Below are 27886 nucleotides of genomic sequence, written 5' to 3'. Positions count from 1 at the left end.
CCAGTCTATTTTGTTTTCATGTCATATAGTCGGTAAGATAAATACGCTGTACGCTTCGCCATCGCGTGATACGGTCGAGAGAATTATACAACTATATTGTAAAATGACTGAACAGATATATCTTTAATGGATGAGTAATCGACTTCCTAGAAAAGGGCTGTTTCCTGGGAAACTTCCCATCCATTGAAATAGTCGTGAGGACCTAATCAATGCGAGCGACTGCAGGAGAGGTATAGCTCGCCTTGAGTGTGGCACAATGCAGGTGATGTGTGAAGAGTGAATGTAGTCTGGCAAGTATACATGTCCTAGGTGGACGAACATGCTTATGTTCAATGATTCAAACATGTGTGTGTGTGTGTATGTGTGTGTGTGAGAGAGGGAAAGAGAGAGAGAGAGAGTGTGTGTGTGTATGTGTGTGAACGCTGCGATCTGGACCCCAGTGAACGAGGTAAATCTTTGACGACGACGACGACGACGACGACGACGACGACGATGATGATGATGATGATGATGATGATGATGATGATGATCGTTCAAAGAAATAATTTTAAGAATCCTGAACTGTCTATAAATGGAATGAACTGAAAACACAAAGTGGCCGTATATTTAATCAACAGGTCACACCGGTCATGAATACATTTGTACAATTCTTCTGCACCGCGACCCTAGTTAAAACACACCTCAGTGTTTCTGTATAAGTAAATGTACAACGATTACGTCCACACCATACATCAGTAAAAGTCACCTAAACTGTACTATGTAAGTGCTCCTTTCAGTCAGCTTTGACCTAATTACAGCCGTCAAAATTCCTACTTTCGATATAAAGACTGGCAGACATTTGCATTCATCAAAAAGCACAGAGGTACAATTGAGTAAGTAGAACATTCTCTCACGGTATTACTCTCCTTTCTGTTCGCTTTCGATAATTCTATGCTCATTTGGGGTTGCTTGTGACAAGTGTTCATCTGTGTTGGCTTCAGGTTTATTCAAGGCGTTCAGAGTACAACTGCGTCGAGAACGATACAGGGGTATGCATTACAGGTGATCGATGGTCTACACGCTTTTGTATATTAATGATACTAGGCGCGGATCGATTATAGTTAAGGCGTGTTCCCTCTTTCTTCCCCAAACGCCATACTGCCCAGTAAATACTAATCATACTAAGTATGATCACTCGGTATGTTTGTAATGTTCCCACACTACACAGAAACAACATGAGTTTCGCGGTATATAAACGTCAGACGCGGAACAAGTGAAATCACCAGGTCAGAGTTCATTGTCGTTGCTGTGTAGTTTCTTTAAGGATATGTAGCAAATATGTATAAAGTATTTTATATTTTGAAATGAAACTGTGCGTATCTGTAAAGGCAATTTACAATCCGGCAGCAAAAAACACAGCTTCCGACATAAAAAAAATCGTGTAGCTCATGCATGACAATGCGGATGTCATCCCGTGCTGATGTGTGGTGATTCACAGCATAGGACGACTTGAACACATCAATAGACTATTTCATTCTTCCTGCAAACGCCTCATATATGTTTTTTCTGTATATTCTTACTATTGTACCAGTTATGTAGGTTTACAGAATACTCACACAGTGTTCAGTGTGGAAAGACGTATCAGTGTGAAATTTGGACATACGAGGTGTAAATGCAACATTTCATGTAACCAATAGCTTTATGATAACCTACCGTAATGTGAACAGAGAGAATTTTTCTGGATTTCGTCTTCTGTGATAGAACGTTTCGGGGACTGTTCCTGACCAATCACCAGGTTAAAGTAACGATCATGTTGTACGAAATTATTGATTACTTATTGAAATGTACCGATACTTATTTATAGAGTTTATATGTATACAGTGTAAAATAATTACAGTGTCTACATAGAAATCATACAATAATTTTGTATGATAAGTATATGTACACCTCTAAATAATTTTGCAGTAAACATTTTTGCTTTTACCTTCACGAAAATATTTTAATTGCATTGATCAATGACGCTCTACAAGTTTCCTAGGATGGTGACACTGGAAAAAGTACTACCCGCAGCCGCAGTAACCACCAAACTCCCCGCCGAGCTGTGTCGCTAACAATCGTATGACGTCATAATATGACGCATGCAGTGCCCGGAGTTCGATAACCATAAGGTGGTTTGAGGTCACTGAATAAATGTATTTCGCTGACTTCTACTGCTTTATTTAAACTATTTTATACATTAAATTGTTGGCACACTTAAACAGAAGTATCCCTTTTCGTGGCAGTTTAAAACTTGTCAGAATATGTTTCACCGATTTTAAAATTCCAGTCGAGAGGTAGACGCCACTTTGCTTACATGTCGTATAGTCGGTAGCGATCATTCAAATGAAAAAATAATTTGAGATTTGGCGGCCAGATGAATACGTTGTATCCCTTTTCTCGAGTAATACGCTCTGATGTACGCCTCTTTGTAACGGTGTTACCCGGGCAGCATAACCACCCACCCACCCCCAGAGAAGCATACAATTGCATATAATGCATTCATAAATACAAGTATTCATATCAGCTTTATTAATTGCATTTCGTCGTCACAGCATTGTGACGTCATATGCACAGTTAACAGTTACTGTTCTTTAGTTTTACCTGATGATGGGGTCTGAACGGATCCCGAAACTATGTTTCAAAGAATAAAAAGAATATGAAATCCAGAAAATTCTTAATGTTCATCAATTCTAGAATGCCAATCAAACATCTAATACCGTAGAGTAGGGGTGTTTCACTAACACTTCACGTCGTAGATGCCAATCTTACACTCATTAATTTTATTCATGTTTCTCAACATAAGTTTTGCTTAACAAAGAAATGAATGTTTACTCCTATCTTTGTAAATATTCCGGCGATGCATTATTATTATAAAATAATGTTCTTCTCTTCGTAACCTCGTAGGGAGTGCTCCCATCCACAGTGAAAAGTTCAGGGAAAAACTAACTGGGTTCTGTCTGAAGCAGCAGAGGATGTCTGATGTAGATCCGGACACACCGAATAGGGACGATCTGGTGGAGGAAGCCCCGCCTAATAGCCAAGAAGAGGGTGTGGGACATCTGCCACCTACTCAACAAGAAGGTGAGATAAAGTCCATGTATAAGGGGCACAGTTCGAATGTGATTAAGTGAAAAAATAACGCCATGACGTGACTATGACGTAGTCTGACACTCGTCTACAAGACAATCGTGACAATGGTTTCAGGACATATAAAACACCATAACAAGAACGTCACTTGTACTGAATTTGGAGAAACATTTATTTATTTATTTATTTATTTATTTATTTATTTATTTATTTATTTCCTTTGAAGATAAGATAACCATATTTTAATTTGTAGCAAAGCGTGTATAAGATAGTGTATCTTACTGAAAATGGGATTACCTTGCACGTCTACAGTGTCTTAATATCCACGCTTATACCATTCTCGAAAGTTGGTCGAGTTTTCTGGTCATTTGATTTGGCAAAACAATGTTATAAATCATTGCCATATATTTGAAATATATCAAGACAATAAATTGTCATGGCTTGAAACATTCATAAGATCAAAATCATATTTTGAGTCTTTTATCGGAGTGAGCCAGAGATGCATTTTCAGTCCCTTGTTGTTTTCCTCATTTATCAATCAGTTTCATAGTGAAACTGAGAAATCAGATATTGGGTTTTTTTTCTTTTGAGGGTCAAAGTTGAAGATTCCAACGTATTAAAACTATTTAGGATTGGTGTCTGGCTTCTAGTAAACTTTCGTTTTATATATATTTATGTTGATTCGTTGTTGACACTAATTATTGTGTATAGGTTTAGATTACTTGAAATGCCTGTTGATAGGTACCCTAATCAGATTTATGTTATATTGTATAATGTAGATATAGCTGGACGTAAAACGTGACTATCTTGTTGCATCTATGTTATTTATATTACTTATGAGCTCGGATTTGTTTGGGAGAATCAAGATGTTGGACAGTGGACGTAAAATTTGGGTGTGTCGTGTTAGATCTGTTTCATTTACTTGTGGGTTTGGATTTGTTTTGGAGAGACAATGAGGCTTTTCATATTTGAAACACGTAAAGGGAATTACCATTATCTTGTAAATGTAAAATCAAAGGAAGCTAGATTACCTTCCTAAGAACTGGTGAGCTTTCCCTTAATAACATATTGGTATACGATACGTTAGTATTGCTACTGTAAGGTAAATCAAGTAATGTAGAGGGTGAAGTTATATCACCTTCATTATAAATGTCCAGTATATAAAACATTACGTGTTGCATACTTTGAAAATAAACCTGTGTATATTAATGACGATGCCATTATCTGTATTTTCAAAATGATAATCCAATTTATTTACTGTCTATGTATTATGTTGAAGATGCCTTTATTTTGTGCAGTTCATTTGTTAACAACTCATAAATGTATTGCATTATGTTTGTGCGTGAGTGCAAGACCTTTCCACTGAACGAAATTTTAAAATTGATGTTAAATCTTGCCCATGTCTTCGTAGGGTTTTCTTCTAGTTATGCAGTGAATCAATATCATCATCATCACCATCACCGTCGTCGTCGTCGTCGTCGTCATCATCATCATCATCATCATCATCATCAAAATACATGCAGAGTATTGTCATCAGTCACAAAGGAATCTGTTTCACTGTAGTGTGTGATGGCACTGACACCTGATGGGCCACTGTCTCGAAGACCTGAAAGGTTCAGAAGTTCCAACAAGACTGGAAACTGGTTACTCGTGTGCAGAGGTACATGTCCCCGATTCTGATATTAATTTGGTTTGCATTTGCACTAAGTATAGCACCTGCTGAATTAACATAGTGAAGTGGAGAGAGTGAGAGAGAAGGTTAGACACAAAGTGACAGAGAGGCTCATAAACACACAGTGAGAGAGACTTAGACAAAGAATGAGAGACAGACACACGCAGAGTGAGAGAGAAGCTTAGACAAAGAGAGAGACTCAGACAAAGAGAGAGAGAGACTCATACAAAGTGAGAGAGAGGCTCAGAAACAGAGTAAGAGAGAGACTCAGACAGGGTGAGAGACTCAGACATATTTAGAGAGAGACTCAGACTCAGACACACAGAAATAGAGAGACACTGACACACACGGTGTCATAGAGACGTACACACAATGAGAAATGGGCTGAGACACACAGCTAGTGAGAGAAAAACTCAGACATACAGAGAGTGTGAGAAAAATCCACATAGTGAAAGAGAGGCTCAGACAGACACAGAGAGTGGGAGAGAAACTCAGACACATAGTGAGAGAGACTGGGACACACAGAGTGATAGGGACCCTCAGACACACACAGAGCGGGAGAGAAACTCAGACACAGAGTGAGAGACTAAGACACACACAATGAGAGAGACTCAGACAAACAGAGTGAGAGAGAGACTCAAACACCCACACCCACACACAGATTCCAGATCTTCACGGGTCTCATCAATAAGAGATTTATTACTTTAGTGTTTAGTAACGAATACCGGAGGAAATGAAACCATTCGACTTTGTATTAAATTTTATATGAGTTCGACAAGTCTGCGTCGCCATTATGTTTACATCACATGGCATGGGCAAAACACATGAAACAATTAAAGTCTGTCATTGATTACAACACATGCGTGATTCCTTTACTAAATTCAGCCAGGTCCAGTAAAGCCGGTTACACACACACACACACACACACACACACACACACACACACACACACACACACACACACACACACACACACACACACACACACACACACACACACACACACACACACACACACACACACAAACAAAAAAAACACACACACAAAAAACAAAAACAAAACACACACACACTCTCTCACACACACACACACACACACACACACAATCTAAGAAACGATCTCTTACTCTCCGGGTAGTCTTCATCCACTACTAGTTTTGGGTAAATTATACAATCGATGCACGATACATTGAGGTAGTCCTTACAACAACACATTTAATGGTGAAATTAACATGGTGAAAAGGCATCACAGGAAACTTCATATCTGTCCTTCTCCTGGTAGATGAAGCACGAGAGGAAAACTCGGACGACTCAGGCCAGGGCGATGATTACAAGAGTAACCTTGATACAGATCCAGATGATCCAAAAGCTTCATCACCGAGCAGACAGAGAACGAGGATGACAAACAGGGGCGATGCTGGTGATGAAACACCACTGAAGACCATAGTTCCAACCAAACAACAACAGGAAAGTCTGGGACCAACAGGCACAGAGGGAAATTCCAGTGGGTTTGCACAGGCCAGAGATCAAACCTGCACCCAACAGCAAAGTCTGGGACCAACAGAAACAGAGAGAAATGTCAGCGGTTTTGCACAGGCAAAAAATCAAACCTGCACCCAGCAGCAAAGTCTGAGACCAACAGGCACTGAGGGAAATGCCAGTGGTTATGCACAGGCAAAAAATCTAACTTACACCCAACAGCAAAGTCTGAGACTAGCAGGCACTGAGGGAAATACCGGTGATTTTGCACAGGCAAAAAATCAAACCTGCATCCAGCAGCAAAGTCTGAGACCAGCAGGCACAGAGGAAAACGCCGGTGATTTGACACAGACCAAAACTCAATCCTGCACCCAGCAGCAAAGTCTGAGACCAACAGGCACTGAAGGAAATGCCAGTGGTTATGCACAGGCAAAAATTCTAACTTACACCCAACAGCAAAGTCTGAGACCAGCAGGCAAAGAGGGAAATGCCGGTGATTTGACACAGGCCAAAAATCTATCCTGCACCCAGCAGCAAAGTCTGAGACCAACAGGCACAGACGGAAATGCCGGTGATTTGACACAGGCCAAAAATCTATCCTGCATCCAGCAGCAAAGTCTGAGACTAGCAGGCACAGACGGAAATGTCGGTGATTTTGCACAGGTAAAACATCAAACCTGCACCCAGCAGCAAAGTCTGTCACCAATAGGCACAGAGGGAAATGCCAGTGGGTTTGCACAGGCAAGAGACAAAAACAACACTCAACATCCACATCTGAGGCCAGCTGGTATGAGACGTGAATCTGAGAAGAAATGCCCAACTAGTGTAATAGGTGGTCAAGGAACTGTTGATCCCGAACGAAATCCTACCCAGAAATGTCCAGTCCAGGCAGCTGCAACACAGACCCCGAAACATGACCTAAAGAATGAAATGAGTAAGAGATGTGACACACGTGTGGGAGCCTCGCCTAAGCGATTGACGGTTGCTGAAAATATAGAGAGAAGTAAAGGTGCAAACCTTTCAGATCGTGTTCGAATAACAACACCTATGCAAATGGACCCTGTGGTAGTAGGTTCATCTGAGCCTCTTGGACAAGAACAAGGACCATCAGCAACAGCGGTCATTAGACCATCGGGGACTATGGAAAAAAGCACAGGCGTCAAACAGTCAGCAGGTGCGTCTGAAAGGGTGCAGACACCGTTAGAGCCCGGACCAACACCTGCAGGCTCGGAACAGGTAGACAGAGGTGAGATGTTCACTAAAACATTGGAACAAGATTCAAGTCGCGGTAATGTGTTGAAATATAATCAAACACCAACACCAAAACATTAGTGAAGGCGATTGATATTGAGTGCTGTCACATTAGTAATTACCCCAGTCACATCTTGTGTAACCCCGTGTATGGCGTAACCATAAGATACACGTATGGGTTAATGGGTTAGAGTTCAGGAACTGAAAACGTCCTACCCATGTACTAAGGATGATATCTGGGTATGCAGTCACATTATACAGTGGACGCCGTCAAAACCGGCATCTGTCCAATCCGGCAATTTGACAACACTGGCATAAAATCGCAGTCCCGTCTGTGGCTTGTACATTTATAATCAGCTCTACTATCCGGCACATTGTCAAAACCGGATTATTTCTTCAGTCACAATGAGTTAGACCGATTCCACTGTGTCTCAGATAACCCCAACATTTTTACAGTCTGCCGAAGGGCACTTTGTTTTCAGTGTATATAAGATAATAGTCCGAAGATTCGCAGCATTATTTGTAGGCGTCTTTTGCGAAAACATATTTTTGTCGGGATGTTTTGTAGATACCGATGTTCCTTGTACGACTTCAGTTGGGTTTCTGCTTGATCTCACGGAAGGCGGGCATAATTACAAGATAAAAGAGGTAATGTTCATGGTCCACCGATTTCTAACATTAAATGGTATTCACGTGACCTCATTAGTTTTCTATTCGCTTTTCGCTCTGAAGACCAAGGTTCGATTCCCAACGTGGGTACAATGTGTGAAGCCTATATCTGGTGATGTTGCTAGGATATTGCTAAAGTTGCGTAAAAAACATACTTCACTCACTTATTAGTTTTCGCAATTGGTTGATATTGTATATTTTTCTATAATTTTCAGCACATAATGTTTGAAATGTCACAGGAGCCTGCCAGCGAGATGCAATCTGCGTATGGGCTAGGGGCTCAATTGCTGGGATATGAAAAATGGAAGCTGGATAAGTTGTGGTAAGTTCTGTAGAAAATAACACCTTGCCGTGTGGCCAGTCAATATTGTTGTATTTGCTGTTTTCTATGTTCATAAATTGTACATAATATGCATCTATTATGGTTGTAAGTTGTGAGGAGGATACAATCTGTTCCACTATATAACTAAAGCATCTGTTAACGCTCTGTAAATGTGAAAACAGGGCGATATGAAAGTGATGCTTCTGTTATAGAAAGCGAAAGAATAATACTTTAATGTATCTTTAATAATTTTGCTTGAACGTAACTTTATTGAAATGTGAGAGAATTATGAGACAATAGTTTGAACAACGGCACACCTCAGTATTAGAGAAATTGGTTTGTTTAGTTTCTTAAACACTGTGACACTTACAGACAAATGATCACAAAAACGACATTTAACAGCGAAGTCTGCGACCAGCAGGCACAGAGGGAAATACCATAAGAGGATTCGCTCGTCTTTCCCAAGACCAGCCGAAAACATAAATTTATTTAAAAAGACACATTAGTGGTCCTTTGATTGCAGCTTTAACCTTTGATTGCAGCTTTAACCTGCATTAAATTGCATAACCAACATAAGAAATATCTTACAGTGTAACTAAGTGAGTTACTGGTTCTCATCGTTTACAAAATGAACAGGACAGGAGAATGGTTTTGGATTAGTTTATATATTTCAAGTACATAAATACTCGTCGATATATGTGTAAATGTCCTCGGCAAGCTTTGAATATCGATTCATGCTAATGTACTAAATATGCACTTGCACTTGCACTTGCATGAGATTCCATTTATGTTGCAGGTATGCCCAGGTCCCTGGCCAGGACACTAAGGTGGAGAGAGTGAAAAATATCTTGAAAGCACTAAAAGCAGAGGGAAAGACAATGGGCCATGTACTGCTCTACTTTATCCAGAAAGATAGTAGACGATTGGACATTGTGAAATTGATTAGAGAAATACATCAGTGTGACTGCTGCAAGAAAATTTTGAAAATGTAAACATGGAGATATAACAACATGAAGGGTCCATGTTTTTCAAGGACAGCTGGCATTAATGTAAAACAGTGTAAAGCCGAAATACTGCCAGTTCCAAATCCCCCCAGATGAGTGCAGATATTTCTTCTTGCAAAATGTCTTTCATGTCTGCACAAGATCAGCTGTTGACGACTCTTCAGTGTACACTGAAAACTAAGTGTCGTCATAGACGACGTACAACTGTAATAGCTATGTCGTCATCACGAGTATGACGTCACAGTTAGTGACAATAGCAAGTCACTAACTTGGTGATATCTGTTTTCTTACTTGGATTTCAACGGTCGATGAGTGAAATGAATTTTTAATTAGTCTTGATTCGGTCTATCCTTCGATTTCTTTAACCTTGGAATTGGACCAACATGAGATTTCAGTTTTGGGCGTAAAAAATATAAAGCAGGGAGACCAAATGAAAACAGATATTTACCACAAGCCGACGGACACGCATTAATACCTGCAGTTCAATTCATGTCACCCGCGGCACACAAAAATAAATATTCCACGCTATGCCATGGCTAGAAGAGTGTGTACTATTGTTTTGAATGTGGACACAAGAAATGTAAGAATAGAGTTGAAGACATATTTTCAAAACTACAAGGATATCAAGGTGGTGTAGTTGAAAATGCTGCTCATAAAGCAGCAGACATTCCAGGAGGTACACTTTTAAAAACGAGATAAGAAAATACAGTGATTCATACGTATATTCTTCCATTTGTTTGTACCTGCAATCCTAGTAACTGTGCACATATGCCCATTGTGATAGCCAATCTTCCAATTTTGTATAAAAGTGATACTATTAAAAAGGGTTTGTCCAAGCCTTAATTTATGCGTAGCACTAGGCAGCCTAAAAACCTAAAACAAATCCGTTGTCCATCTAAGGTCCGACTCCAACTAAAACCGAAAATTTTGACGCATGGGCTGATCCGCGCCATTTTATACGCTCACTATACGCGTTTTCACACAGTTTATGAACTGCGTTTTCATTCACGATTTAAGATGGAACGAAGCAAGATAACCGCGGTCGTGGCACTGGTAGATGAGGAAGAAGAAACAGACGAAGAACATCTGTCATCGTTTTCACCTCAGAGAAGGGACGGTGGTACATCCTCTCAATGAACGAAGACTGGGGGAGAGTTCTTATTATCGAATGAGAAAGGAACTAGAACTCTATCCTCAGAAGTACTTTTCTTAAGAACAGTTTCATGATGTCCTGTCTCAAACTGTAGATGTGAGTAAACGAAAATATACTAGGATGAGGACAGCAAGGCTTTTTGTGAACCATGTTTATGGGATATGTCGTCCGGCATGATTTCTTCACACTCATGATGTCTGGAAACAGACCACTATCATTTATTTTGAGTGTCCAAAAGAAACACCACCAAAAATATTCTGGTCTGAAACAAAACAACAGCAAATTATGGTAACATTATGGTAAATGTTTTATTGTAAAAAGCAGTCATTTAGTAACAGTATTTAATGGATTACAAGAAGAGCAATGACGCAGCTCGTGATCCTATGGCACATAAATAACATTGGGGTGCATTATCCAGTATATCACAAATGCAGAATCGACTGGGAGCTTTTACAGATCTGGGCAGCACTTATTGTTCAATACCAGGTGTGGCCACCTCTAGCAGTGATGAAGACCCGGAGTCGATCTGAGTATGTGAGTTTTCTGACTTCCTGATTAGGAATCCCACGCCATTTGTCTACCATGGCAGCTGCCAAGGCGTTCCTCGTCAGTGGCTGATTTTGAATACGACTTCCCAGTTGGTCAGAAAAGGTTGTCAACTGCAGGCAGTACAAAGAAGAATGGAAATCCTATGTTGGCATCCTCCATGATGAAACCAAGGTATCAGAAGGGACAGTTAGTCGGATATGTGGAGCTGGACAAAACTGGGAATGAAATCAGTAATATGGAAAATCTGCTAAGTGACAGTGATCCTAAACTTGTAAAATCCATTCTGGTTGTTATGGTGAGAGGCATCCCTACACCTCCATTTACACCTCTCTAAGGATCCGTTTTGTTTGTCTGGCTATTGATGGAATAACAAATTTATGCCCTCCCATATGGGAACCTGCGAGAATACTAACTATTGAATAAGGGTTAAAGCCATTGTTTATCAGGTGTGACGGGGAAACACCAAACAGGAAATTCTCCAAACTACATCGTGATGAAAATTTGCAGAATGCGTTTTGGACGTTAACCCATATTCATTTCCCACCAGGAAACTGTACTTCATATCTGATGTCAGACACAACAAGAAACTGTTTCTCAAATTCTGGAGTACATAATTTAGCACGAATCTATGGAAAGGTGGGAAATGCATTTCATCGGCTCATACTGTTCGTTTGGTGGTTGTATGGAGATCATGTGGAGACACCGTTATTTACCCTAGGTCCCAAATTAACCAGACATGTACACTTATCACCATTTGCAAAAATGAACGTTAGGCTAGCTGCACAAACTTACAGATGCTTTGAAGAACTTTACGGGAACCATGTGACAGAAAGTGTGAACTGTATTCGTCACATGAATAGTTTCTTCGACTGTCTTAACACTAGACATTGAGGAGGCAAAGAGGGACCCAGAACTTGAGCCATATAGGACACCAGATGACTCGAGATTTCATTATCTGACTGATGGGTTTCTGCCGTATATCATAGACTAGGAAATGGCAATAATGAATAGGGTAGGACATATACTCTACGGCAGCGAAAAAATACGGAGCTGAGTCAACAGACATAGAATGGTCTCCATATCAGCGCGAACTCCATTGTAGAAATTTCTTTCGCAAGAAGGAGCACACTTTGAATATTTCGCTCATTATAGACATAACGGTGGTTCGAACGACAACCTAACAGTTTTTGATAGGGTAATTGGATCAGAAGCCCTTGCAGAGAATGGTATAAGTGTTGCGTTCGTGCGAAGTATGCATACACCGGAAACATTAAACCAATGCAGCTTCCTTTTTAAAAAGAGTTAACACACTCAGATGTCAAACGGCAACCTTGATATAACCAGCACCTAACAACCGACTCTAGGCGCAGTTTACATCTTCAGTCATTAAAAATAAGTATTCGTCACTGTGCATAAATTTCAAAGACTTACATCTTAATTTGGTGCAGCTACAAAAATTTGTTTGTTTGATCTTGTAGCAAAAAATATTTGTAAGTCCGGGCTTTTCATAATGGTAGATACGCCCCTGAACACACTGTCTCTATGCCAGCGCTTCCATTGGGATTACTGTGCACTGGTAGTATTGATTGCAACCTTGGTTAGTTGTATCATGAAACTGTAAATTGTAAAGATAATTCTTTCTGCTGGTTATTCTGAGTTAACGCATTGTTTTTATTTGGGATTTAACATCAAATAATACATATTTATGCTGACAACGTGTGGACCTGGTACGCTGGTACTCTTCTTGCCGATCTGTACGTCGCTATATAGCAATTACCCAATATAAGCTTTCGACCGGTATATCAGGGGCGTAGCTACCCTCTTAAAAACGCCCATGATTGTTGCTGGAAAGGTTAGGCAAGCCGTCAATACTATATCTAAATATAAAAGTGGCTTGCCACGCGTCTGTATATGCATGACATACGATGTAAATCTCACAGTGGGTAACGAAGTAGCACTCAATCTGTCAAGTTAAGTGGGGAGAGTCCAAACATGCATGTCTCTCTTCTGTCCCACATACTGCTGCTTTGTTATCTGAATATGCGACACAAATAGATACAAGTCATTTTCGCGAAAGGTGCAAACTTACTTTCGTTTTAGCATTTCCTCTATCAGGTGGGAAGTAGAGATATGGATATTTGACGTCACCATACTGCAGGACGTTGTCATTGATCTAGGGGTTCGTGATCAATTCGCATGAGTGCTCAAGATTCAGATCAGTGAAAGGTCAGAGCTGGGCAGACAGCTGACATTTCGATGATGATGAAATAGGTAAGTGTTTGTGTATATTTTGTTGTGAGTGTTTTCCATTATGGCGGTCGAGACTGTTGCATGCCGGGGCGTAGACACATAACTCTTAATTTCGTCATTAAAATGTAAGTTTCCAACATGTTTGCATGGCCCCAAAGAGTTCGATTTTGTTAAGACTGAGATGAAAGCTTGTCGTTTCTCTTCATGATTGATTTTGTGGTGGACTAGTACTAACTTCCGGTTTCAACGTTTACGTGACGTGTACCTAAATATAGGTTTCTTTATTTAGACGGGAGACAGAAACAGAGAGACAAAGAGAGAGAGGTTTTTACAGATTCCATCTTATGCATCGATATATTGATATAACACCCTTTTAACGTTGATAGTGGTTCCCCTATTAAAGAAAGATAGCTATGGCCCCGCAGGACCACTTTCGACAGGGAACAGGTCAAAATGGCCACACGACAAAATGGCCACACCAAAAAGTCAAAATGGCCACGCAGAAAAGTCAAAATGGCCATACATTGTTTTATTAGTATTTAATGCTCATGACATTTGTATTATTTGATATCAAAGTGTGAGAATGACAAAAGAAGCTATATCACACAGCAAAATGGTGTTTATTATTGAGGTACTTTCCTCATTGATACTTTGAGACTGAGGTGGGTGAGAAGTTCACCCTTCTCGAGACTGGCTCACAGAAGGGGAAACCTCTACTGCTGGAGTCTAGTTGATAGACCTATGTCCAAAAGGTACTCTAGCAATAATTTCTTATCTACCACTTGTAGATGTTTAATTAAAGCATTGCAATATTTTCTTTCTTAAAACTTGGAGATGTTTAATTAATCTCTCAATGTTTTCCTCCTTGATACTTAGAGGTGTTATTTCAAGACCCTTTAGTCATTTGGTAGTGTTATGATAACAATACAATAAGTAAGCAACTTATTTACTTGACTCAGTTGACTCAACTCAGTGTCATGATACATTACTATATAATGTTGGACAGATATGAACATGATATCACTTACCTCTATCATGCCTGCAAAGTGTGTTAAGTGTACCAAGACCATCAGGAAAAACCAGCATGCAAATGCATTTGCATGTGATGAAGTGCCTTATAACTGTAATTCATGACTAAGGCGGTTTGTTAATTACTGTTTAGCATGTGATTACATCCATAACTAAGATTAAGATCGTTAACTAATTAAGCCTTAATTGGTTGATTCATTGTTCATCGCTGTATTTATTGTAATTGTTCTTATAGAATCATGTGGAAAGTAAGTATAAATAAATAATAAGTAATGCTGTACATGAATATAGACCATACACATATATATTTGTTAATTCACTAGAATTAAAATGGTCACGAGTGACATGTAAAAACAAACAGTAAAAAGGTTTTTGTACTTGAAATACATACATATATATATTTGTTATTTGTTGAAATTAATTTAATAACACATGTGTAATATTCATCAAGTTTTGCCTGATATTAACTTCTTATGTATCTTTTTACAAATAAGTATAAATATAATAAAATAATGTATGGCCATTTTGACTTTTTGGTGTGGCCATTTTGACTTTTCGGTGTGGGCATTTTGACAAGGGGTTTGTGGCCATTTTGACTTTTTTGTGGCCATTTTGACATGTGGCCATTTTAACTAGGACCCTTTCGACACATATGATGTCGAGTTTCTTGAGCTGCATTAGCTGCCATTAGCACCATGCTTGATTCAAACGCCCAAACACAACAGACTTTCTTAGCAGCTCATCAAGTTTAATCTTATACGTGGCTATCAGATTTTAGGGTGCTCGTCTACTGTTTGGTCGTAGTATATTAAGTATTGGTTCGGGCAAACTGAATACGAAATATAGACAAAATACTACTGCATATGCCTCAACATACTTATTCAATGAACCATTGCCTGTAAGATCCGTTATGTAGCTGAATGCACATATTTATTTTGAATCTCCCACCGTTGATGGTCCTGTCTCTCTATTAATTACCTCTCTTTGGGGAATACAGGTCCGTTGTCCGTGTGGTTTCAAAACTACTGATACATTTTTACAAAGTTTTGCATAACGCATCGATCAAGTATCAAAACCAGCTTCCGGGGTGTTTAACACTTACTGGAGAAATCTATGATAAAGGGGTACAATCTGACACAGGGATAGTTAGTTGTGTAACACTGGCTCATGCTCCAGCAAACATCTGGTCACGGTCACTAGTTTGGGTGTTATGACTGAATATCTGTTAAAAATACAAGACATTCATCTACTCATTACCTCCACATTTCAGCGACCTTAACCACACAATGGAATTAAAGACAGGCGAAAGTAACATCACGGTTTACCCAGTGAAGTAGAAGTTGGTGACTCCACTACAGGGTGTATAGATGCCCGTCTGTTGAAAGGAACTGTACATGCATAGAGGACATTCATTTACACACGTCTATGAAATGGCAAAGTGTCAGCCATGCACAAATCTTCTGGAAGTGTCTGTCAAGGTTGGCACAGACACAGTCTGCACCATGCTGGTGAGAAACATTAGCGACATTGTCGATATCACCACACTCCCAGGTGCAAGTGTAACCTTGAAAACTATTCGAAAGGAATTTCATGACGGAGCCTCGACTCGTGAGCAGGAAAGCGTTTGTAACGAAAACAGTGTCCAGAACATAAAGAATGAGGACGATGAACCAATAGAAAGCAACGATGACATCCTTGATTCATTATTGCGGCTTACTGCCTGTATCAATGAAAATAGACACAATGGCATGATCCCACGTAGCGCTTCGATCTGCAACACAGAGCTGAGTTTTGAAGATAGTGATGGTGGACAACCAGAAAGTGGCACTGCTGAAGATGGTACCACTGCGTATTCTCAATGGCCACTACCACCGTCCCTCTGTCATCCGCAATTTCGGATTAACAGAATGTTGAGAAAAGTGGTCACTGATCACCCCATGGTGGCCCCCAAGGAACCGTTGATGGGTATGCGTGGCGTTGCGGTTCAACAAAAGACGGGAAGCGAGCTACTCGGTCCAGAGAGTCAGATTCCAGATGTTAGAATGGTGCTGCTACATTTCATCCTGAAGTGGGTTTTCTGGATCGAAGCGGAGTGTCATGATGAACGTCTGGATAGATGGAATATGTCCCAGGAAACAGAAGAGCTCCTGGTTTTTATGGCAACATGTCGCGTCCTGGACAGGCCAGCTGTATCCTCAATCGCTGACTCAGCACAAGGAACATCAGATCAGTATCATGTCTTGAAGGTAACAACATCACTGGTTTATTCAACCGATAAGGGATCCTGGACGGTGGAAAGAAGTACCTGGCTTGTGCCGTGTCTTGAAGACCACGAGGCAGCAGCTGACTCAGTGGTTATGGGAAACCAGGCTTCTCTTGAAAATATGCCTTTAGCCAGCAGGACTAGTACTGCTGCCGGATCAAAGGCTGTAGAAAACCAAGTGTCTCCTGTACAAGGAGCAGTAGACAGCAAGACAAAAGCTAGGGAAAGCCAGGCTTCTCATGTACAAGGGTCTGTAGACAGCCAGACTGCTGCCACGTCAAAGGCTATGGAAATCCAAGCCTCTCTTGTACAAGGGTCTGTAGACAGCCAGATTGTTGCCGGCTCTAATGCTATGGAAACCCAAGCTTCTCTTGTACAAGGGTCTGTAGACAGCCAGATTGTTGCCGGCTCTAAGGCTTTGGAAATCCAAGCCTCTCTTGTACAAGGGTCTGTAGACGGCCAGATTTGTGAAGCCTCAAAGGCTATGGAAACCCAAGCCTCTCTTGTACAAGGGTCTGTAGACAGCCAGATTTGTGAAGGCTCAAAGGCTATGGAAAACCAAGCCTCTCTTGTACAAGGGTCTGTAGACAGCCAGATTGTTGCCGGCTCTAAGGTTATGGAAAACCAAGCCTCTCTTGTACAAGGGTATGTAGACAGCCAGATGGTTGCCGGCTCAAAGGCTATGGAAAACCAAGCCTCTTTTGTACAAGGGTCTGTAGACGGCCAGATTTTTGAAGGCTCAAAGGCTATGGAAAACCAAGCTTCTCTTGTACAAGGGTCTGTAGACAGCCAGATGGTTGCCGGCTCTAAGGCTATGGAAAACCAATCCTCTCTTGTACAAGGGTCTGTAGACAGCCAGATGGTTGCTATCTCTAAGGCTATGGAAAACCAAGCCTCTCTTGTACAATGGTCTGCAGACGGCCAGATTGTTGCCAGCTCTAATTCTATGGAAAACCAAGCTTCTCTTTTACAAGGGTCTGTAGACGGCCAGATTGTTGCCGACTCTAAGGCTATAGAAATCCAAGCCTCTCTTGTACAAGGGTCTGTAGACAGCCAGATTGTTGCCATCTCTAAGGCTATGGAAAACCAAGCCTCTCTTGTACAAGGGTCTGCAGACGGTCAGATGGTTGCCGGTTCTAAGGCTATGGAAAACCAAGCCTCTCTTGTACAAGGGTCTGCAGACGGCCAGATTGTTACCATCTCTAACTCTATGGAAACCCAAGCTTCTCTTGTACAAGGGTCTGTAGACGGCCAGATTGTTGCCGACTCTAAGGCTATAGAAATCCAAGCCTCTCTTGTACAAGGGTCTGGAGACAGCCAGATTGTTGCCATCTCTAGGGCTATGGAAAACCAAGCCTCTCGTGTACAAGGGTCTGGAGACGGTCAGATGGTTGCCGGCTCTAAGGCTATGGAAAACCAAGCCTCTCTTGTACAAGGGTCTGCAGACGGCCAGATTGTTGCCAGCTCTAATTCTATGGAAACCCAAGCTTCTCTTGTACAAGGGTCTGTAGACGGCCAGATTGTTGCCGACTCTAAGGTTATGGAAAACCAAGCCTCTCTTGTACAAGGGTCTGTAGACAGCCAGATGGTTGCCGGCTCAAAGGCTATGGAAAACCAAGCCTCTTTTGTACAAGGGTCTGTAGACGGCCAGATTTTTGAAGGCTCAAAGGCTATGGAAAACCAAGCCTCTCTTGTACAAGGGTCTGTAGACAGCCAGATTGTTGCCGACTCTAAGGCTATGGAAATCCAAGCCTCTCTTGTACAAGGGTCTGTAGACAGTCAGATTGTTGCCAGCTCTAATTCTATGGAAACCCAAGCTTCTCTTGTACAAGGGTCTGTAGACGGCCAGATTGTTGCCGACTCTAAGGCTATAGAAATCCAAGCCTTTCTTGTACAAGGGTCTGTAGACAGCCAGATGGTTGCTATCTCTAAGGCTATGGAAAACCAAGCCTCTCTTGTACAAGGGTCTGCAGACGGCCAGATTGTTGCCAGCTCTAATTCTATGGAAACCCAAGCTTGTCTTTTACAAGGGTCTGTAGACAGCCAGATTGTTGCCATCTCTAAGGCTATGGAAAACCAAGCCTCTCTTGTACAAGGGTCTGCAGACGGTCAGATGGTTGCCGGTTCTAAGGCTATGGAAAACCAAGCCTCTCTTGTACAAGGGTCTGCAGACGGCCAGATTGTTGCCATCTCTAATTCTATGGAAACCCAAGCTTCTCTTGTACAAGGGTCTGTAGACGGCCAGATTGTTGCCGACTCTAAGGCTATAGAAATCCAAGCCTCTCTTGTACAAGGGTCTGGAGACAGCCAGATTGTTGCCATCTCTAAGGCTATGGAAAACCAAGCCTCTCTTGTACAAGGGTCTGTAGACAGCCAGATGGTTGCCATCTCTAAGGCTATGGAAAACCAAGCCTCTCTTGTACAAGGGTCTGTAGACAGCCAGATTGTTGCCGACTCTAAGGCTATAGCAATCCAATCCTCTCTTGTACAGAGGTCTGTAGACAGCCAGATTGTTGCCGACTCTAAGGCTATGGAAAACCAAGCCTCTCTTATACAAGGGTCTGGAGACGGCCAGATTGTTGCCAGCTCTAATACTATGGAAACCCAAGCTTCTCTTGTACAAGGGTCTGTAGACAGCCAGATTGTTGCCGGCTCTAAGGCTTTGGAAATCCAAGCCTCTCTTGTACAAGGGTCTGTAGACAGCCAGATTTGTGAAGGCTCAAAGGCTATGGAAAACCAAGCCTCTCTTGTACAAGGGTCTGTAGACAGCCAGATTTGTGAAGGCTCAACGACTATGGAAAATCAAGCCTCTCTTGTACAAGGGTCTGTAGACAGCCAGATTTTTGAAGGCTCAAAGGTTATGGAAATCCAAGCCTCTCTTGTACAAGGGTCTGTAGACAGCCAGATGGTTGCCGGCTCTAAGGCTATGGAAAACCAATCCTCTCTTGTACAAGGGCCTGTAGACAGTCAGATTGTTGCCAACTCAAGGGCCATGGAAAACCAAGCCTCTCTTGTACATGGATCTGCTGACAGCCAGATTGCAGTCGGCTCAAAATCTATGGAAAACCAATACTCTTTTGTACAAAGGCCTGTAGACGGCAAGACTGTTGCCGGCTCAAAGGCTATGGAAAACCAAGCCTGTCTTGTACCTGCAGACAGCCAGATTTCTGAAAGCGCAAAGGTTTTTGAAAATCAATCCTCACCCGTACAAGACTCTGTAGAAAGCCAGAATACTGCAGGCTCAAATGTTGGGGAAAGTCAGGCCCCGCATGTACATGAGCTAGTAGACCACCAGACTGCCACAAAATCGAGGCCTATGGAAAACCAGCCTCAGGATGCGATGGCTGTTTTGCCGGGACCTGTGAGTGGTCGGGCTCTCACTGAGTCAGTGGTCAAAAACCAAACCTCTCTGGCGATGGGCGCTACAAGTGGCCACAATGATTCTATGTCCAGGATTGGGGTAAAGCAATCGTCCCCAACGCCGGACTGGGCAGTAGCCCATTCTGAGAGTGTATGGCAGGCCCGTGAAAACCGATCCGTTCCAGTAGCAAAACAGGCTTTGACTGAAATGAAATCGCCTGTGAGGGATGGAGCTTTCGATATCAAGACACGTACGTGTTCAAGACCTTCGCCAACCCAACCATATGTTGCATCAGGTGCTAATTCTCCCGGGGTTCAAGATCACATGGTAGTCCTAGAGACAAAAGCACCCACCACACAGGTGTCTGGCGAAAGGAAGTCATTCCAGAACCAAATCTATTCGTCCAATTTTAATGAAACTTGGTCCAACCAATATCCCTGCGATACAGTCCTTCCCGCCAATGATTACACAGTATCCCGTCACGCAATGTCAGGTCGCACAGAGCCCAGTCACGCCAGAAAGAAAACACATGCCAACCATGACGAAATGGGTCTTTACCAGCAAGGGAGACGGAAACGTCACAGGAAGACTAAAGCACCATCCACACTCAAACGAGACAGAGCACGAACACAACAACGGATACAAGAGAAGAAGGTAAAGAAACAATTGCTAAAAACGACAGATAATACATATTTACATATTTACACCCAGTCAGCTTTCGAATATAAACCTTTCAAAAGGGTTGAATTGAAAGTAAACTAATTTCCTTTGCACTGTTAACACACTCATCGTTTTTACCTTTTATGGAATATTTGCACAGCTAAGTATTCTTGGAGAGAAGAAATGGGGAGAAACGTCCATGGCTCAGAATAATTCATGTCATCTGCCCCGACAGGAAGAACGTAAGTACCATCCACATACATCATGGCAAACTCGTAATAGATAGCACATGGGTAACTTGAATCGGGAATCATGTTCAGGTGCCATCTAAAGGTCGTCCAGTGTTGCACACTAATACCAAAGGTTGTCTGAAATTATCACGTCTTGCAGTCAGAGGAACGTTTAGCAACGTCTGTGTATCAACAACTGTTCTAGTCTAGAAGTTGGGTAGACGGGGACTAGCTTTATGGATATACAGCTTCTTTATTCTGTCTGGGTGACGTTTCGACATAGGTGCAAATGTAGTCAAGCAAGTGATCACTTGCTGGACAAAAAAATGGAATGTAGACTAGAACAGTTGTTGATACTCAAACGTTGCTAAACGTTCCTCTGATAATAGTCCTCACTCTTGATTTTAGCAAGTTCAGACTTTGTAACTTTCCAATGTACATTTACAGACGTGACTTCACATTTTTTGTGATTTTGTCAAAGCACTTACAGATCCACCAAAACCATTTTCCAGACATCATATCATATCATATCTTCAGCCTGGTTCCCATTGTCTGCTGCGCTACGCTTCCCAGGGGACCAGGCTGCCTCACCTTCAGCGTCTTTCATAGCGGTGAATCACACACGTGTATGTGATTGTTTGTACCAGGTACCGCCCGCTTTTGTACCGCCTGTGTTGGCACTTTGCTGGAGCACGCTGGTAACAGCACTGATGTGATCGAACTAAAGCAGGTAAGTGTGTTATTCACCATTATCCTTCACTACAGTAAAACGTGCGTGGTGTCCATGATGTCTGTATCATATTTACTGAAGCGTTGCTTGTCCTGGTATATTTTGGAATGACATGAAACTGGATGTGTCAAGAACTTTTATTGTTTGACAGACATTTTACATTTGATAAAGATTCAAACACTCAAAACAATATGGCTCGTCATTTACCACAGTATTGAACATATTTGTATTTCGGATGAGATGTTAATATGAAATGACGCTGTTTTTTCTCGTACGTAGAACATTGTCTTGGATTTGGCACCAGACCTGTTCTATGACAAAATAAGGACTATTTATGGAGCAGTGGTTCATCTCCTTCCAAACAAGAAGGAATTTCAACTGAGACAATTGATGTAAGTTCTCCAGTAGTTCCTCACAGTATCAGTGTTTCGTAGGTGTGCAATATGCTGACTAAATCCGGCTTGTGTCTTGGGGGCTTTCCCCATGACAGGAATATAACATACGAATATGTTTTGCCCCCAGGACTTTGTTGATCTGTCCAGAACTAAACTCTCTCACTCACTCTCTCAGGTGTGCCCCTCGGGCTGGACCCCATGAGACGTGTGTCCACAACATGGTCAGAGAACTCAAGGCCGAGGGCAAGAAGATAGGGCATTTGCTACACTATTTCTGTCAGGAGGGGACGAAGCGAGAGGACATCGTTAAACTGATAAGAAAGGTGCATCAGTGTGACTTCTGCAGAAACACCTCAGCGGATGTCGTCTGAGCTACATTTTAGCATCCAAGACCGCACTGGCTTTGTTTGATGGCCATAACTGTTTGATGGCCTCACTACTTTCACAGTCGAAGTCGTGTAGTCAGAATTATAAAGCCTATTTTAACAACATTGATAGTCGTCAAAATGAAGTAAAGATGTTATGCTTAATGGTCTCTTCATGAACACATATACATTTTCTCGTCATAGTTTTGTCTGCTTTCGAATTAAGAGTATGCAAATTGCCTTTACTTAGTAAGATCACTGTTACAAAACATAAAATTATCTTTTGTGCCATTGTTACAAGAAATGTGAAAATCATTGGTGAACAGTTTCCAGGAAGTTTTGTCAGTTTCAATGCGAACATCGACTTGCTTAAGGCAGTTTAGTTTTAATTATTACGGATGACTGTCTAAATTATCTAAATGTTTAGTTTTTTCATACTGTGGTAATTAAGGAATGTTTTAGTCTCTTTTATTTGTGATGATTAAGGAGATGGTATATGTGTCTTTGCCAGTCATATTCACATAGATATGGCTATATATCTAGATATTGTAGTGGTCTCTATTCACCTTTATTTTATTGTACTTGTACTAATTTCACTATTTGTGTACTGTTATGATAAAGGAACTGTTTTAGTCTCTCTTACCTTTTTTTCTAAAAGGGCTTTTTTCAAATGAGTGTTTCTTTGTCTTGCTTGACTACATGTCTTATTCTCTAGGTCAAACGTTTGCTTGTTTAATTCAATAATAAACAATGTTAATTTGTCAGCTAATGTGGAAGTTTTCATTTCTTGTTACTTCGTACAAGTTGGTGCCTCCTGGTATATTATTTTCTTTGGATGCAGCACATTACAGAGAAATATACTACTTAATATAAGAATAACTTTCTCTTATGAAAAATGAACCAGGATCAAACTTCACGGCACTTAGTCAGACTATCATTTCCGGGTTCAGTTGATAAAATAATATCAGCTATTGACATTATTTGTGAATTTCGTTAAATGAACTTTAAAAGGCGTTCAGTAAGACGAGAAGTAAACTGTGACAAGATGTGTCTGGAGCTTGAATCTTAGCTAATTACTGAGTTGTGAAATATGACAATAAGGCACAAAATAAGATCAGTTAAATATTTGTGTAAGGGAGATAAGTCTTTCTTTAGTTCTATTCAAGGTGAACAATGCCATCCGAAAAAGCTGACTAACTACTGAGATTTGACCGACGTTGGAAGGTTGCACAGAACCAAGAACCTGGACACTAATGCCAAACGCGGACATCAGTATGTGGTCTCGGCTCCATGGAGCCAGAATATATAATTGTTGGTTGTCTACTGGTTGCTATGGACACAAGTCATTGTGGTATTGTGATTGGTTGGTGGGTTATTTTGCTGTGTAACACTATACTTGGCAATATTCTGGGTACATGACAGCGGTCTGTTAACAACCAAGTCTGGACCAGACAATCCAACGATCAACAACATAAGCATCGACCTACACGATTAGGATACGATGACCTGTGTCAACAAAGTCATCTGGGCCCACTTGCACAAAGCGATCTTAGCGCTACAACTATCTTAAGCCTATACCGGAGAATGGGAGTTACAATCATTGTAGTGCTAAGATTGCTTTGTGCAAGTGGGCCCAGGCCTGATCCCACTTCCGGTAGTCTCTTACTACAAGCAGAGACCATATAATAGAAGCATGGGTTGCTGAAGACCAATTTCAACCTGGATCTTCACACGTACTGGGCAGGAGGATTGTGATTCGATTCGCAACGTTGTGTCGCAATGCACATTGTTTACCTTCACCTTTCAATACAGAAAGTACAGCTAAAGACAGTTAACACAGTCTGCCAGACTGGCTGACTTCATTGACATATGTCATTGGTTCCAAAATTGTACTGTCTGGTCCAGACTTGATTATTTACAGACCACCGCCATATAGCTGGAATACTATGTGCTGCGTAAAACTAAACTCAGTTATTCATTCACTCTTGGCAATCTGCAGTAGTGCATGTTTGATACACACATTGCCTCAGACCGTTCATTGTCTGGTAAATATAGCACGGGGCTGGTGCAGCTGCTGCAATGGATACACATGCATGTTTCCGACTTTGATGCATTTTCCTGGTTTCCAATCATATGAACTTGTGAGGTGATCACATGACTTGTTGCATGTTATTGTATGTTTCAGGCTGTTTTAATGTTAGTCACCAAGACCATGTCTAAACAGCCTACAGTCTTTATGTATCAAAAATTTTATAACATAAGACAACATTCTTTCAGAAGCAGCAAAAAATATCTTTACTTCAAGCTTCACAGACGTACAGTGTAACAAGCATTGAGAAAAATATGCACGAGGAGCACTTACGATATTTCACAGGGTATGTCCTCAGCTTGAACGCCATAAATTTAGTGATACTTTATATTTTTCTGGTCCATTATATATATAAAGACTGCAAAAACAAATAACATGGTATGAAAATCTGCATAATTGACAACAAAAACATTAAATTTGTTGATATAATTATGTAACAAAGGTCAAATTGATTACCATATATTAACGTAGATAAGCCGACCTCCTAGATAAGCCGTGCCCCCTAGCTTGACCCTAAAAATCAGTATCAAAATGTTATGTTTCGTACATAATCCAACTTCCCTGGTTCTATATATGAGACAAATCCACATGATAATCCCTGCATATAAGACAATGCCTAGCAACTGAAAAGGTAAATAACCTTTTCTAGTGATATTTAATTGCAATTTGACGTCTTCAATGACAAAGTCACTTTCACTTGTTTGCATGCACGAAACGATACCATTTCCATACTGGTCTCCAGAAAAAAAGAAGTTTGACGAAAGAGTTACCAATAGATAAGCTAACCCTCTTCTACATGTAGACTGCTGTTTTTTGGTCTTCAATGTTTTTTTTCGTATCTACAGTAATGTACAATATTACTCAGATTTTATGACCACATCAATTTCATTGAAACAAAACATTCATCAATAGGAATAATGTGGTTGTGCATTTCATCTACAAAAAAGGTAACACAGCATGTATATTTACAGCAAAACAAACTTACCACAATGCATGTACATTCAATACTAGTCAATGTCATGGTGTTGCAACAACACTTTAAACCCCCAACTGTGAGGCTCAGGGCTGTGAGCACGACAACACTACATGCCACAAACGACTTCATATATATTTTAACAATTTAAAGAAGCAGATAACTACAAAAAAAGTATTGATTGATGTAATGTTCATAAAGCCAGGATATGGCTGAATGAGATATAATTTGATAGACAAATACACACCATACATTGTCTGCACGAAAATACAACATTCATACTTTGTATAAACACATGCCATGTAAAAATAACATGTACTAAGGGTGTTTAAGTTTCCTGCTAAGGGAACGTTCATAATTTATGACTCGGGGGAAGATGATGATTTTTAAGGAGAATCATGCACAATGAATGACAAGGCTCCCCTCCTAAAATTTATGTATAAAAAGTATGTGCCCCCCTCCTCCCCATGTCATGTAAAAAATCAACAAAAGGAATTTGTTTTGCATCACAGAGTTTGAGAAAAATGCAAATGAATAATAGCATAAAATATGGAATTACTGAAAACATTAAAATCACCAGTTACCCCATCCTACCCTTTGTCCATCTGGATAGATAGCCATTTGGGCTGCAATGATTTACCCCAGACCTCGATTGGATTCAAATTTCTTTACTGGATCCTTGATTCGATCATCAATTCAATTCTTCATAAAAGCAAAAATATCAGATTTCATTTAACTCTCATAAGTTTATGACACAAACCATATCTCACTGAAAACATTCCATGATCCGACTAAGAAATCAGGAATCGTCCAATGTATAAACCTAAATATCCTTCATGTATACAAATGAACCTTTATGACACCTAACAATAAAATACTATTGAAAACATTTTCTGAATGGATTTCATACTTAAACAGGTTTTCAAGAAATCATCAATAGCTTGACAACATAGACATATGAGGAGACGTTTTTGTTTTTAACTTCATACTGCAGTCAATCACGTGATAATTTTCAGGATACTGGTGGAGATTTATTATCTACAGATTGGTCCGATAATTGTATTATTGACTGCAGTCTAACATTGAGGGAGTTGATTACGTAACCACAGAAAGAATCTGAGCCCTTATTCTTGAAACATTTGTAACTTCTAATGTGTTAAGAATGGGCTTAAGAAGTTCACAGGGCTACGAATGTTTCGAGAATAGCTAGTCAGATTCCTAAATACTACAACAGTATCACATGAGAACAGTCTTAACAGAATTCACACAACACATCTGTGAAGAACAGAACCTTAGAACAACACATAAACATGGTGTCATGCACAGCCCAATGACTGGGCAATTTCCACCACAGTCAGACAATCTGTTACACACCTGGACCTTAGACTTCTCCATATTTACACTAGAGACTTTCTTCATGACAACCCCATATGCCCCTGAGACTTTATTCATGACAACTCCATATACCCCAGAGACTTTATTCATGACAACTCCATATACCCCAGAGACTTTATTCATGATAGCCTCATATACCCCAGAGATTTCGTTCATGAGAACGGCCAAACCTCTGGTACTAAGTCCAGGTGTGAAGTTACAATGAGGCTGCAATTTGATATGAATTCCAATGATACTGGTGCAATACAATATGTATTCAATACAGTACTTTTACGTTATCATTGATACTAACAAAATAATTTCTAATGGTCCAAGTGAGCATCATTTTATTTAGTAGCAGATTTTGGATGTTAAGTAGAATTTTACACATATATTTTGATTAAAAATGTCAATACTACATTTGATTTAACCTCATGTTGATACAGCTGATAGCAATGGACACTCCTTTGAGATACTTCATATGCTACATGTCATAAATGCAGTGAGTGAGTGAGTTTAGTTTTACGCCACACTCAGTCATATTCCAGCTATATGGAGGCAGTCTGGAAATAATCAAGTCTGGACACGACAATCTGATGATCAACAGCATGACCATCAGTCTGCACAAATGGGAACCAATGACGTGTCAATCAAGTCAGCGAGCCTGGCCACCCGATCCCGTCAGTCGCCTCTTATGACAAACATAGCCGGCTTTTAAAGGCAAGTATGGGTTGCTAAAGACCTATTCTACCCCAGATCTTCATGGGTATCATAAATGTAAAGCTGAATAACCATGACAAAATTGATATTAACTAGGATTTAACAAGCAGTCAGGCATTAAACTGAATGATTATCCTGCTGAAAATAGTATTGCATCTGACATATGCTAGAAATTTAAAAAACAAGTAAAAATTGAAATGTCAGTCATATGAACGATCATGCACAAAGAGCTTATGCCATCTC

At 40.6% G+C, this 27886-nt stretch overlaps 3 protein-coding genes and 1 pseudogene across 3 annotated transcripts in view; 3 read left to right on the top strand and 1 right to left on the bottom strand.

The window, feature by feature from the left end:
• Window positions 1-27886, bottom strand: part of LOC137274016 (protein arginine N-methyltransferase 9-like) — a 164052-nt gene that overhangs the window by 28885 nt on the left and 107281 nt on the right. The gene's annotated exons all lie outside the window — the stretch shown is intronic.
• Window positions 811-10326, top strand: LOC137272734 (uncharacterized). The gene is made up of 8 exons (XM_067805119.1): window positions 811-872; window positions 981-1041; window positions 2923-3109; window positions 4669-4765; window positions 6060-7502; window positions 8076-8155; window positions 8416-8498; window positions 9295-10326. The coding sequence occupies exons 4-8, from the start codon at window positions 4675-4677 to the stop codon at window positions 9488-9490; spliced, it is 1893 nt and encodes a 630-aa protein (XP_067661220.1). The 5' UTR covers window positions 811-872; window positions 981-1041; window positions 2923-3109; window positions 4669-4674; the 3' UTR covers window positions 9491-10326.
• LOC137271916 (uncharacterized) lies at window positions 10520-14188 on the top strand (annotated as a pseudogene).
• Window positions 13351-23251, top strand: LOC137274007 (perilipin-4-like). The gene is made up of 6 exons (XM_067806958.1): window positions 13351-13475; window positions 15754-20761; window positions 20928-21009; window positions 21645-21727; window positions 22007-22119; window positions 22298-23251. Exons 2-6 carry the CDS (start codon window positions 15878-15880, stop codon window positions 22491-22493), a joined length of 5358 nt encoding a protein of 1785 aa, XP_067663059.1. The 5' UTR covers window positions 13351-13475; window positions 15754-15877; the 3' UTR covers window positions 22494-23251.

This window comes from Haliotis asinina, chromosome 2, assembly GCF_037392515.1.
Source record: "Haliotis asinina isolate JCU_RB_2024 chromosome 2, JCU_Hal_asi_v2, whole genome shotgun sequence".
NCBI lineage: Eukaryota > Metazoa > Mollusca > Gastropoda > Lepetellida > Haliotidae > Haliotis > Haliotis asinina.
Note: the sequence above shows the minus strand (reverse complement) of the source record. Positions and strands in the feature narration are given on the sequence as shown.

Bases quoted from the DNA above. Each gene is read 5' to 3' on its own strand.
- LOC137272734 (XM_067805119.1), top strand. From the start codon at position 4,675: ATGGCACTGACACCTGATGGGCCACTGTCTCGAAGACCTGAAAGGTTC. The intron at 7,503-8,075 runs GTGAGATGTTCA...GATGTTTTGTAG, and splicing joins CTCGGAACAGGTAGACAGAG to ATACCGATGTTCCTTGTACG. The intron at 8,499-9,294 runs GTAAGTTCTGTA...TTTATGTTGCAG, and splicing joins TGGAAGCTGGATAAGTTGTG to GTATGCCCAGGTCCCTGGCC.
- LOC137274007 (XM_067806958.1), top strand. From the start codon at position 15,878: ATGCATAGAGGACATTCATTTACACACGTCTATGAAATGGCAAAGTGT. The intron at 20,762-20,927 runs GTAAAGAAACAA...ATATTTGCACAG, and splicing joins AACGGATACAAGAGAAGAAG to CTAAGTATTCTTGGAGAGAA. The intron at 21,728-22,006 runs GTAAGTGTGTTA...TCTCGTACGTAG, and splicing joins ATGTGATCGAACTAAAGCAG to AACATTGTCTTGGATTTGGC.